Genomic DNA, 13,325 nt, shown 5'->3' with positions numbered 1-13,325 from the left:
GATTAATATGCCTATTTGGTGGTGGTAATTGGTTTTGCAGAATTTGCTATGTAACATAGTATGCAAATGAATCTATACAGCAAAGTTTAGGCGCACCTGTGTAAATTCCTCATATATCCGTTTGCCAGGGCAGAACTACAGTAAGTTAAGTAGGCACTATTGTACTTGGGACTATCAAGTACTGAAAAAAAAGGTACCACCTCATTTTTCATCATATTTTTTAAACCCAGAGCCTAACAATACTCTTTGTTTTATTTTAAAAATGCTATCTGCATCTAAAAGACCCTTAACATTATTTTGCTCCTTTTGCTTTTCACCTGTGTTAAGAGGATGGGGGATAGTCTTCTATATTGTATTTGATGTTCCAGTAATAGCAATCATATAAAATATTAACTCTGGCACAAAATAAAACCTTTCATGCCTTTGTTCCTATTACAAAAAGAAGATCTTAATATCAAGAGCCACAATTATAATAAACCTTAACATCTGCTGCCTCTGTGACTTCTCTGGCTCTGCCTTCTTCTCTCTCATTATTAGTAATTACTTGCTGAAACTCATCCAGATTTTCTCTACATGGCTGCATTTCAAAGTGATGTTACGTGTATGCCTCACATATTTAGAAATATTTAGAGATATTTATAAATAATAATGTGCCCTCCAGCACCTGCATTCTTCCTAAGAACTGCCCTGTGTAGCTTGACAACTGAATTGTTTTTAGGAGAAAGCGATCAAATGTCCTTTTTAGCCCCCCGAGTTCTAACCAATGTTTTCACAAATGTACCTACAAATTACAAAAGCAAACCAACAAACCAAAAGTTGCAATAGCTTTTCTTTACTTAAGGTATAAACAGATATTTGACCAGACCTGACCGCAGAGCCCAAAGTGCTCAGGACTTGTACTGTATAAATCAACAGTGGGCAAAAGGTAGATCAGAATCTTCCAGTAGACTGTGAGTTGGTTACCAGTAGACCAAACAATAAAAAGAGAACTGTTGCCAAGCATTTTAATTACATGGCCTTCTAAAGGGTAGCCAACTATTTGTGGTAATTAAAGGCTAGGTTGGATGTGGCCAAGAAACAGCCTGACCTCACTCACCTCCACCCCAAGATATTTTTGCACCTGCAAGCATGGTGTTGGTCAGGGTGGAGACATGGAGTGGATTTTGATGCAAAAATGCATTCTTTTCCATTTTCGTGTCAAAATCCGCTGTACCCAGGCTGAATCCACAGGCCGAAAAACAGCCATACCTGGCTTTAGCCAAAGGCTGCAATAAAGTGAAATGAAATATTAAGAACTGCATAGGAAAGTTCCAAGCTTCCTTGTATGGATTTTTAATGGCTGCAGGTGCAGTAGAATACTGCCCCTAGATGAACAGCCCCTAGATGAACAGCGTTTAGTGCAACTTATATTCTTTAAAAGTAATGCTAGAAACAAGCAAACAATCAACCAGACACAAAAGGCTTATACACACCAGTAATTTTGTAGATGTGTAGACAAGCAAATTAGCCATGCAGTTATTCATGACAATGACATCAGTAGGGAAAGTTTTTTTTTCAGTTATACGTACTGCAAATCAAAACCTACAGAATTGCAGATCCTCGGTCAAATTGCATCGTGATTTATACACATAAATATATGAAATGTGTATTTGAACTGTATTAGGTCTTACCTTTTTTGGCACAGACTCTTCTTTAGCTTTATTTTCCACTTCTGAGTCATGAGACTGATGTTCTAGAGAAAACATTTAAATAGAATTTTAGGTGATTTCACAAATTTTGTAGAGGATGCCTCTTTTTGGTCTATATTCCACCTACATTTTTTCCATGTTTACTATTCTTGTGCTTACAACAATCCTTTGCAAATGGAAACCAATAATATCAGTCTCATCCTGCCCATGCAAATGCCAGTTTAATTCAAGGTACAGATATAATGCCTATAAAAAGGGGTTGACAGGTACGTACATGGAAAAAACCCTATTTGGCTAGCATTGCCTAGTAATTGCTGCCTTAAAACTACTTGATGAATTCAACAGCAAGGGCTTCTTTTAGTTTTATTAATTACTTTTTAATGGCTATTAGGATATCCCTTTAATCTTATCTTAACAGGGCAGTATTAAGGTCCCGTGCCACCCTAAGCACAGGACCTAAATGTGCCCCTGAAGTTGCTTATGGTGTATTGTGTATGCTGAGCATGATGTCACACACTGCCACCGGAAGTGATGTCACTTTCTGTCTGCCCTTGCCCTGGACACGCTCTTCCCAGCTCCGCCACCAGATTTTCATACATTATATAGGCACCCGAGCGCTGCCCCGTTAAAGCTGTCATCCTAGGCATAGGCCCTCGGGAACCTATATGTAAATACACCCCTGAATCTTAATATAGCTAGCTAAAAATATTAAACCATTTATGAACTGCACATAACTAAATACCTGTACAATGATATAACTTTTATAAAAAATAATTGAATTCTCAAATACATTTTCTCATCATAAACTTACCCTCCTCTCTTACTGTGGCCTTGGTGACTGGCGGCCATGCTGCTTGTATTCTTCTAGGAAAACGGCCCTCTAAATAATCTAGTGAGTGAGTTGGTTGACTAACTGCAGCCCACGTATAGAGCTGGTCTTGCTGTACGTGAATTTAAAAAAAAAAAAAAAAAAAAAAAAAAAAAAAAAAGGTGAGAAAATACCAAAACATGGTATACAAAATCCATATACATAGTTTAAGATGGTTGCTTGACTGGATTTGTGGTCAGGTTATTATTATTAAAATAACATACCATAAACTGATATGTCAGGAGAAACAAGAAGTTTTCCCAAACATTGTGTCATTGATAGTGATAAGCACATTTTTTCGGCAGGCTTGGATTTACAGTGACATTCTGCATTTTGCCAATGGCAAATTCTTTCATAAAACTGCTGTAAAAGTTTACTGCAAAAAAAAAAAGTCATGGTTGCGTCCAAAAGGGTGCACAGTACCCACATTTCGCTCATCAATAGTCATTGAGGACCAAAATTATTCATCTCGTCTTCAATGGCTTAACTTTTACACTATAGAAAATCATGCATGACCAGTTAATCTGTCCAACCCAATTTTTTAAAATTTTCAGCCTTAACAACAGCCCTTATAACTGTCACATTCGGATATTTCCACTTTGATTGTTACAGCATCTGTATCCTCAGGCTAGAGGATGAAGTACCAATGTAACAATGTCTCCAGCCTATGGGGTATTTATCCTGCCTGATCCCTTCATGCACAATTTCATAGCTGCAATAGCAATTGGAGGAGGGGAAGTCCATAGGTAGGGAGGCAAGGGATGAGCATACAAAATAAATATAATGCTAGGTAAGCTTTTAAAGTCGTACTGACAGGTTCCTGTAAAAACATGGAACATGTCAGAATCACCTTGAGAAAGATGACTCTGTGTTTGGGCCTTGTGAGGATGGTAATTAGAGTAACATAGCACAGATTATCCCCCTGCATAACAGACTTCAAAACAAAGGATAAAGGAAGGGGGTTATATACTGGCAAATTAATTATCTATTTTTGTCTCTACTAGGAAGTCAAGTTCAGAAGCAGACGTTTTTTCTAATTCAAATGGCATATTTATGAGGTGATTTTTTAGAGGCCACTGATGTGGTAAAAACAGTGGACTTGAACAGAAGGCATTAGATACCTCACTAACAAAGTCTGAATCTTATATCTTTCTGCCCCTTTTTTTAGGTGTTTTTCTTACTGGCTGATCTAGATGCTTTAGCAAGACTGGGTCCTGCCATGGCAAATAGATACAATTTTTCAAAAAGCCATCTGAGACTTCCTGTCCCTGGTATTTTAACAGTCTGCACCTGAAGTGGACCTGATTAAGAGGCAGCATCCTGAAATACTAGGGGCAGGGTGCCAATTTGCAAAGTACAGTATGTTTTCCTACAACCGATTAACATTATTGCCATTGGGAAGGCATTTTCAGATTAGTTGCCCACGGTTGAGCAGATTTATGAACAAGCAACTCATCTCCATATGTGCCATAGCCCCTCCCATAATGTTTGACCCTATCCCATGTGTCTAGAGCACCTTAATAATATTTGGGAACACCCCTCTGCAATACTTCATTTACATTTATGTCGGTATCATATTAAGACTTACATCAAAAGTGGATGGAATTTGTGGCGCACTTTTGCTACACTGCTCACGAAAACAATCACTGAAAGGCAACAAAAGACCAACAGCGATGATCTGGGAGCAAAGTTTCTCTGCTTCTTCAGGTGCATTTTTCTGTTGATTAAAAAGCTTTTCCAACAGAGTACGTCCTAAAATAAGAAGAAAACACGCTTTACTGATATCATTAAGGGCTGTTTGCTCTGCCATTTTAATGAGTACAATTGTTACTCCAAAAATTATTTACAAAATTAAAATTATTTACAGACCCTATAGCCTGAAGAAACTGGTTACATTCCTGCTTCGATATTATTTACTATGTTTTACCCTCTGCACTAGTTTGGCTAGTACAGGAATGTTTCCCATCACCCTCAAAACTTACTCAGTGGACCATATGCAGTATTATCTCTGTAGTTACATAGGAATCACACAGAGTACATCTCTGTTAAACTAAAGGCAGCATTTATTCCTGATATAAGAGCCCATAGGTACATTTTAAAAAATGTGCTGGATACAGATGTTACTCTTTCCCATGAAGTGTTGTTTCTGCTTTGTACTTTGGCACTTGGGTTGTAGTGCAAATCTAACACTGCGGACACCTCAAAAACACAAAAAAATATGGTTTAAAAATCACTCAGTAGTATGCAAAGCAAGTATATTTTATACTAGAGGTCTGCATTGGTTATTGGGTCAACTGGTTAAGACAGAGAATCCTTGAGACCCACAACCTACTTTTCAGTTCTTAGATGACATCATTTTTGTGTTTATAATGTGGTCGCATACAGTCTATGAAGACTTCACTTCTGGTTTTATGGTGACCAGTAGGTAGGAAGAAAAAGCAGTTGCAGGTCAGATTAGGTTGTGGGTCAGAGTGGGTAAAAATGCAGGATACAAGTCATGTATTAGACTTCCATGCACTCTAGCTTACAACAAGACCGTATTAATGCTGTAATTTTGTATATTTGAATATTTAGGTCTTTATATATTTTCTTGATTTTTCTAACCATAACACAAATATCACAAAACTAATTACGAGTTTCAGGTCTTTAACATTCACTTCAGTTAAATTTTGCTCTGTGGTTTTATGTATAACAAGACAAATGCTAAAGTATCTTAATACCTTTGTTTATAAAATATATACATGCAGTGCCTGTAAAAAGTAATGGGAGACAGCAAGGTATATAGTTGAATGTTAAAGTTTGGGTAACCCACACAATTGCATATTACTGCACGAACTTTAAAACATAGGAATAAAGAAAATAATAACTGTGGCATGGGCAAAAGCATGGAGATCCTAGTCAAGGAACTGTGAGGGCCATTTTAAAACTTTGTTTTTCATCAAGTAGCTCATAACAGCTTTTAAGGTATATTTGTATTGTTTTGTAGGAGCCTCCCCTTTTCAGTTTCTTGGCTGACTTTTTCACATTGGCTACCAGAATTTGCAGATATTTAGTGCGTATGCCATTCCACCGGCAATTTACATTCTAGCCGGTGGGATGGCATAGCAGAGAGATTAATCGCCCGCGTCAACAGAGATTTGTCGCGGCGCAACTAATCTCCCCGTGTGTCACTGCCCTAAGAGTGAAGACGCATGGAGCTACTAGCAGCAGCTAATTTTTCACGGCTACTAAATTCCAGAAAATACCCTGCCGTAGACAATACTGAGAATTGCCTCTGCTAAAACACACGTAGAGACAATTATCAGAAAATGATCAGCATTGTCTATTTTAGTAGCACTACAAGTAGCTGCTACTAGTAGCTCCGTGTGTCTTCACCCTAACACTTGGCAAGGTGTTCCTTTCCATCCAGTGCTAATCCTTTTGTAGTAACCTCTGCTGTGTGGACATTTTGGTTAAGCACGTTCCAGATAAGAGTGTATCATCCATACCTTCTTATTATTCTACTACTGATATTCAAGTACGTAGAAAGACCTCTTATCCGGAAACGACAGGTCCTCAACATTCTGGATAAGTTTCCATACCTGTACTTTTCACTTACAAAATTAACTCAATAGATAATTTGTCAAGTGGTGCCCAAACTTTTGCTTTCATCTATTAGCGTTCATACCAGCACATCTACAAAATAGCTTACATCCGCACAATAATATTTTTTCCATGTACAAGGCGATGGAAGTTCTCCCATGCACAAATGAAGGCAGCACTAAAAAAAATGAACTGACCACTCCATTATAAAATATTTTATATCCTTTTTTTTAGGTTGCTGAAAAACCTGCAACATTAGCACCATTTGGCCCTTACACCCTGTAGCAATTTAATAGAAACTCCCAATGTAAAAACATATCAGCACTTCAATAGCAAAACAGTATAAAGAGCAATATAAAGAGCATGATTTGATATACTGTACTAGAGTGAATAAAGAAGTTTTGCACGGTTTATCTCTTTTCAATCTAGTGTTTGAACTTATTTTTTTACGTGTGGATTCCTAATACTCTGAGTATCAATATGCTATGAAATAAAAGGGCAGATAACCTTAAAATTAGATCATTTGCAATTGGTCAGGTGGGTACAAGTGGCAGGAGAAAGAAGAACCATCAATATGTCCTTGTCATTTCCTACCACCACAGAAGAATTGCAGATCATAGAAGAACTGTTTCGGGGATAAAGCAATGTGTATTCAAGTTTGATATTTTTTTCTTTTATAATGCTTTAATTTGTGTTTAGAAGAAACCCCAAAAGATATTTTGCTTATTGTTTGTTGGTGCATTGAAGAAGATTATCCCGCTTAGGCACCACATGCACTAGTTAACTTGTAAAAAGTAAATAGTAACTTTCCAGAGGTATCATACTATAAAATTAACTTTGCAAATTTGTAAACTGTGTGTTGTAATGAAGACACAAAAATGACAAACAAAACATGGTACTAGAATAAAGGTGAAGGGTTGGCATTTGTTAGGTTTGCCGGAGGTGCAAAGTACTCTGCCCTGGCACTTCTCTAATTTATTCTATTGCAAAAACTTTTAAAGGAACAGTAACACCAAACAAAAAAAAAAGGTGTTTTAAACTAATTAAAATATAATGAACTGTTGCCCTGTATTGGTAAAACTGGTCTGTTTGTTTGGGAAACTCTACTATAGTTTATATAAATACCCTGCTGTATAGCCATGGGGGCAGCCATTTAAGCTGGGAAAAAGGAGAAAAGGCACAGGTTACATAGCAGATAACAGATAAGCTCTGCAGAACACAATGGTGTTTTATCTGTTATCTGCTATGTCACCTGTGCCCTTTCTCATTTTTTCCAGCTTAATTGGCTGCCCCCGTGGCTACATAGCAGCTTATTTATATAACTATAGTAGTGTTTCTGTAGCAAACAAGCGCAGGGCAACAGTACATTATATTTTAATTACTTGGCATTACTGTTCCTTTAAACTGGTCATCTATGTTATTCAAAGCTTTATCGTTTGTTTAATAACAATTACAATATGTATAGATCATAGGTAAGACTTCTATGGGACAATGCAGGATAGCTTACATTTATCTGAAATACATATCCCCTCACAGACATCTCTGTATAGATTTAGTTAAAGCAAATACAAAAAGGAAAGATAAATGTAGTTCCTCACCTGTAAACACATTTGGAAAACTTGAAGCAGATGCCTGGATACTAGATTTTCTGGAATCACTTGGGAGACTTTCTGCCCCCTTACCATTTGCTCCAAACAATAGGAAATCAGAGGAATTTCCCTTCCTTAGAGGTTTATTCTGGTCCTTAATCAATTCCTCAGTCCAGTCTGCAGACCTGCTTATATTACCAACCAAACTACAGGACCTCTTTTTCCTTATGGCACTTTCATGCTTGAAGGTCTGTCCTTGTTTCCTATATAACTGGGGGCTATGAGATGGGGATGCAAACGGAGAATGATTAGGGGAGCTGAGCTGCCTGGTGGTTGTTTTAATATAACAAGGGTTTATGGGTGGGTAGGGCTTTACACCAGAGTGGTTTGTGGCAAGTTGGGGTGTAGTTGGAGTACTATTCATAGCACAGTCAGCCAGGTCTGTAGAACCATTAAGCCTCTGATTATGGATTGACATGTCAGCAGTATCCTTTGATTGGCAACTTTCATAGAAAATACTGTGAACAGCCAAGTCTCCATTTGAACCTTCAAGTCTAATGGTCTCATTGTCAGTGTCTGACTGTAGGCCTGCAGCATTCTCACCCTCCTTACTAGTGACTGGGGTAGAAACCTGAATGTGAATTTGGGCTGTAGCTTGTTCGTCCAAGGGTGGCTCTTGGGTAGGATCAGATACTTCGGTAAGACCTAGTCCTGTGTCTCCAGTTCCAGTAAGGCCCTGCTGCCCCTGTGCTATGGGTGCTGGTGGGCACGGACCTGCCAGCTGGACGTTCTCTTTCTCAGGTGCCACAAGATGCTCAGCTGCATCCAGAAACAAAGTGTGAGAGTTAGTGAGGGTCCCGCCCATAACTTTTGACAGCAGATTAGTGGTGTCGCTATCGCAAGTCGCTTGCTGCAATCTGATGGCCTGCTGAATGTCAGAGAGTAGATCATCTTGTTCGGTAGCGGAGTGGAAGCTGTAGATATCCGTATCAGAACCCGAGCTGGTCCTTTGTCCCTCCTGAGCATCACATTTAGCAGCAGCCACCGGCACATCATGGGGAATTTCAAAATGATCCGCATCTGTATCGGAAAGGCCGGCTTCATCTGCCGAAATGCTGATATCTGGGGTTTTGGTGAGCACCGAACAAGCACTGTCCAGCTCCTCTGTGTGCAGGGCCTGGCTCCCCAGCACGTCTTCCTTGGAACCACAAGCACCATCTCTGGCCTTGGATAACGTTTTCCTAATCCTTAAATTAGAGAACATGGACGATCTCGATTCGGATTTGCTTCGTTTTTTCCCCAGAGTCTTTTTTCCTCCCTTCTTTGTATTCTCTCCATCTTTAGGCCCAGCCTCGGCTCCTTCCTGCACATCACCTGAACATTTTTTTAGCTTAGCGTCCTGGTTGCCCATTTTGCTCAGAGCCCTGCCCTTTATGGCTAGCAGATCATTCCGGTTCCAGTGTTTGAGATGTGTTGCAGATGCAGAGGCGAGGCTTGCGATGAACCCGCGTTTCTTTCGCTTTGTGGGCAGAGATGCGATTGTTTGCTGCGCTTCTCTTCCATCTGCTGCCTGGGTGCATAATGAGCTGCTCGCAGGCTGCACTACTGGGACATGCTCAGTGCTGAGGCTCGCATTGCGCACAGCTCCTTCCAAAGGCTGCTCCTGATACAGCTGCTGCTGCTGCTGCTTTAGAATGCTGCTTGGGAAGCATCCTGTCGGGATCCTCAGAGCTGGGGCAGTGAAAACGGTGTCCTTGATTGTAGGGAATAATTTCCCTGTGTGAATAGATTGCATCTAGCCCACCTGAAGCCAGTCTGATTGTGGAGAGCCTGGTTGTACTTCTCCTTAGGAAGAGAGTGAAAGAAAAGCCGAAACAGATACAAATGTTATACAGGAACCCGTTTATGTAAAGAGTTATTTATGTGACTTTTGAAATAAACGTTCTTTTACCTTCTAATTGTATATGTTGGGTTGTTTTCTTGCCTGATTCACACCAATGACTGCTGCATTGCTACAGTTACAGGTAGAAAAGCATTCTTAAAGGAACAGTAACACCAAAAAATGAAAGAGCTTTAAAGTAATAAAAATATAATGCACTGTTGCCCTGCACTGGTACAGCTGGTGTGTTTGCTACAGTAACACTACTATAATTTATATAATAAGCTGCTGTTTTAAACTAATTAAAATATAATGAACTGTTGCCCTGCATTGGTAAAACTGGTCTGTTTGGGAAACTCTACTATAGTTTATATAAATACCCTGCTGTATAGCCATGGGGGCAGCCATTCAAGCTGGAAAAAAGGAGAAAAGGCACAGGTTACATAGCAGATAACAGATTAGTTCTGTAGAATACAATAGTGTTTTATCTGTTATCTGCTATGTGCCTGTGCCTTTTCTCCTTTGAATGGCTGCCTCCATGGCTACATAGCAGCTTATTTATATAAATTATAGTAGACTTTCTGAAGTAAACACACAACTTTTACCAGTGCAGGAGCACGTTACATTTTAGTTACTTTTATACACTTTAATTTTTTGGCGTTACTGTTCCTTTAAAGGAGAACTAAACCTTAAAAATGATCTGCTTATAATGTCATTTTTTATACTAAACTGACTGCACCAGCCTAAAGTTTCAGCATCTCTATAGCAGCAATGATCCAGGCCTTTACACTTGTCACAGGGGCTTACCATCTTGGAAAGTGTCTGTTATACTTACATGCTCAGTGTGCTCTGAGCAGCTGTTGAAAAGCTAAGCTTAGGGGTTGTCCCAAATTATCAAGCAAAAAATGAGGTTCAGATGTCATATAAGCTGATGCCACAGGGTTGATTACATTTTGATGCTAACTGCACTATTTTCAGAGCTGCCATGTAGTAATTATCTGTAAAAATTACTAATCAGCCTTATTTTGACATTTATATTCTGTATATGCAGTATATTGTGTGTCAGTCCCTAAACAGCTTTGAAAAGCTTTGATTTTCCAAAGACACACAAAATTTAGAGTTAAGATCTCAACGCAAAACCTTTTCAAGAAGTTTCCATTTTTTTTTTAAATATGGAACTGTTGTCTATTGTGCGATTTATTCATACACTTAACTTTTAGTGTGTTGTAGAGGTTTTTTTCAGTAGATTGCATGCTGAAAGCAAACAAAAACTATCATTGGTTCATATTTGTTGTGGCTATTTTAATATAACAAGGATGACTGGTCAACATTTGGGGATGTGCCTTTTTCTTTATGTGTATCTTTAAAGTTCACCTTTAGATGAAATTTTGGTTTGACAAAGACACAAATATTCAAATGACAATGTTCAAATGGTCTCAATTTTCTCTTTTTTTTTTTTTAAATATTTACCTTTTTTGAGCAGCTCTCCAGTTTGGAATTTTAGCAGCTATCTGGTTTCTATGGTCCACTTTACTCTAGTAACCAGGCAGCGGTATGAATGAAAGACTTGACATTTAATAGGAGAGGGCCTGAATGGAAAGATAATAAATAAAAATAACTTTAGCATCACCAAGCAATAACATTTTTGGCTGCTGGGGTCAGTAACCCCTTTCTGAAAGCTGGAAAGAGACAAATCTGGAAGTCAAATAATTAAAGAACTATAAGAAAGGGCAACATATTAAAAGTTAATTTAATGTAAACCACCCCCTTTAAAACTGTGCAACAAGTTCCCAAATAGAGAGATATATAAAAAAGGTCTAATCATAATGCATAGTACCAGGGCTGGTCTTATAAACTGCGGGGCCCAATTGGGACCATTTTGGCAGGGCCCCCTACCCAAGGTGTTGCCAGCTGGCAAAAGGTTCCAGGGCTAAGTGAGCAAATAGCCCCTGCCTCTAGCCCTGTTGCTGATGTTGTTACCTTGACTGTTCTCCTCTCTTTCTCTTGGTTCCCAACATTTCATGGCACAATGTGGCCCCCAAGCACTGGGTACTGACATACCAAGCATACGCTATAGAGTGAGAGACAGTGGTAACTGGCTCCTCAAGCACACTATACACAGTGAAAGACAGTGAGTACCCTGGGGTAGCAGTATGAGTGCACTGCTCACTGTGTGTTTAATGTCCTAGAACACATAGCAGCATTATCAGGCATTTAAGCATCCATGTTTGGGTGACAGCGTGATTTTAAGAATTCGGTTTAGTCAAATCCAAATCCTGCTAAAAATGGCGAATCTTGGCTTAATCCCAAACCGAATCCTTACATGCTTTTGCGGTTGGTCATATTAGGTACTCACACCCATAGTTAACCATGTTTCTTACATAGCCCATTTCTAACAACAGGTTACTAAGGATGATGGGAATTGTGGTTTTACAATACTGCCTCTCCCAACATTTAAGTAGAATTAAATATATAGAGCCTTTGTATTACGGAAAAAGTTATACAGTTAATAGAAAGCATAACCAACATTAATATTACAATGGCTAGAAGCTTCATACCTGTAGAGTCAGCTCTTCAGCAGTGAGCACTCCAGCAAAAGGGGAAGAGCTAACCACAGAAAGTATTTGATGTGACAAGCCCTTCCCCCACCACACTATCCTAATTCCCCAATGAATCATCTGGATGCTAATTTCCAAGCTATAGTGTTTAAACACCCAACAAGTAGATGCATGGGATGCATTGCTGTTTGTCTAAACATTATTCACATATCTGATTCAAAAAGCCCTGTTTACATGTGAAAAAGGATAAAATGGTGTGCATCAAACATAAATTCAGCCCAACTGGGATAATTCCATTATTTTTAAAACAGTTACAAGAGAAACGAGTAGCAACATAAATCCCAGAAACTCACTTGTTAAGCACAAGAGTAATAACACTTTATGTAGTGGTTGAGGATTATGGGAGCTATTACTTTACCGTACTTAACCACAGGGATTGGAATATACTTGTGGTACTTTCCACTATACAGAAACCCATGAATACATGGACCGCATTCCACCCTGTGGGTTTGGACACCAAAGATTATAGCAGAAAAATGTTGGTGTTGATTGGGCAGGATGAAATCAATTAACATAAGTGTTGCCATGTGCTGGGATGTATAAAACTGCAGAGTAAGGCAAGTGTATGTTTAAAAACCCAAGATACAGTCCCATCTAGAAACTGGGAGTAGAAGGATCTGCAAGGTTAGGATATACAGAAGGAAAACTACATCTCCCATTATTCTTAGTGCTTAAAATGTGGAAATAAGTAAAATATACACCAGCAATAACATGGCTTCCTAAATACAAGTCAGTAATGTTATTTTAAAATGATAAGACAATAATTACAGAAATGTGTTCATTATAGTAGTATAAAATTAAGTGAAATGAAATGCAGGCATCTACAGCAACCATTGCCTACCCAATAAGCTGTAGTTCTCAACTCAATATACACCTGATGTGGGGATGCAAAGAATGTGGCACATCCTCCATCATTACATCTTCAAAGTAGACCGGTTTAAAGAGGAATGTTCGGGGTATGATGCACGCTGTATCTGTGTCCAATGGGAAATTTCCCCCAGACAGTACATTGGCTTTAATTAAATGAAATATTGCTTTTTAATTACAGCAATATTGTTCAAATAACTTTTTCTTTGCATAAATACATAATTGCATCTTACT

At 38.7% G+C, this 13,325-nt stretch overlaps 1 protein-coding gene across 2 annotated transcripts in view; it reads right to left on the bottom strand.

Moving 5' to 3' along the window:
• fmn2 (formin 2) overlaps nt 1-12,672 on the bottom strand; it is a 40,657-nt gene extending 27,985 nt beyond the window's left edge. Inside the window, exons 1-6 of one of the 2 annotated variants that reach the window (XM_012963713.3) lie at nt 12,518-12,672; nt 11,077-11,195; nt 7,737-9,572; nt 4,145-4,308; nt 2,500-2,629; nt 1,671-1,732 (exon numbers count right to left, since the gene is read on the bottom strand). In XM_012963713.3, the coding sequence (XP_012819167.2) occupies nt 1,671-1,732; nt 2,500-2,629; nt 4,145-4,308; nt 7,737-9,522 (2,142 nt within the window). In that variant the 5' untranslated portion in view covers nt 9,523-9,572; nt 11,077-11,195; nt 12,518-12,672. Of the gene's footprint in view, nt 1-1,670; nt 1,733-2,499; nt 2,630-4,144; nt 4,309-7,736; nt 9,573-11,076; nt 11,196-12,164; nt 12,427-12,517 lie in introns of those variants that run through there. The other variant, XM_002935817.5, reaches the window with a different exon arrangement.
• Nucleotides 12,673-13,325: the final 653 nt, after the last annotated feature.

The sequence above is a fragment of the Xenopus tropicalis genome, chromosome 5 (genome assembly GCF_000004195.4).
Source record: "Xenopus tropicalis strain Nigerian chromosome 5, UCB_Xtro_10.0, whole genome shotgun sequence".
In the NCBI taxonomy this organism is placed as follows: domain Eukaryota; kingdom Metazoa; phylum Chordata; class Amphibia; order Anura; family Pipidae; genus Xenopus; species Xenopus tropicalis.
Note: the sequence above shows the minus strand (reverse complement) of the source record. Positions and strands in the feature narration are given on the sequence as shown.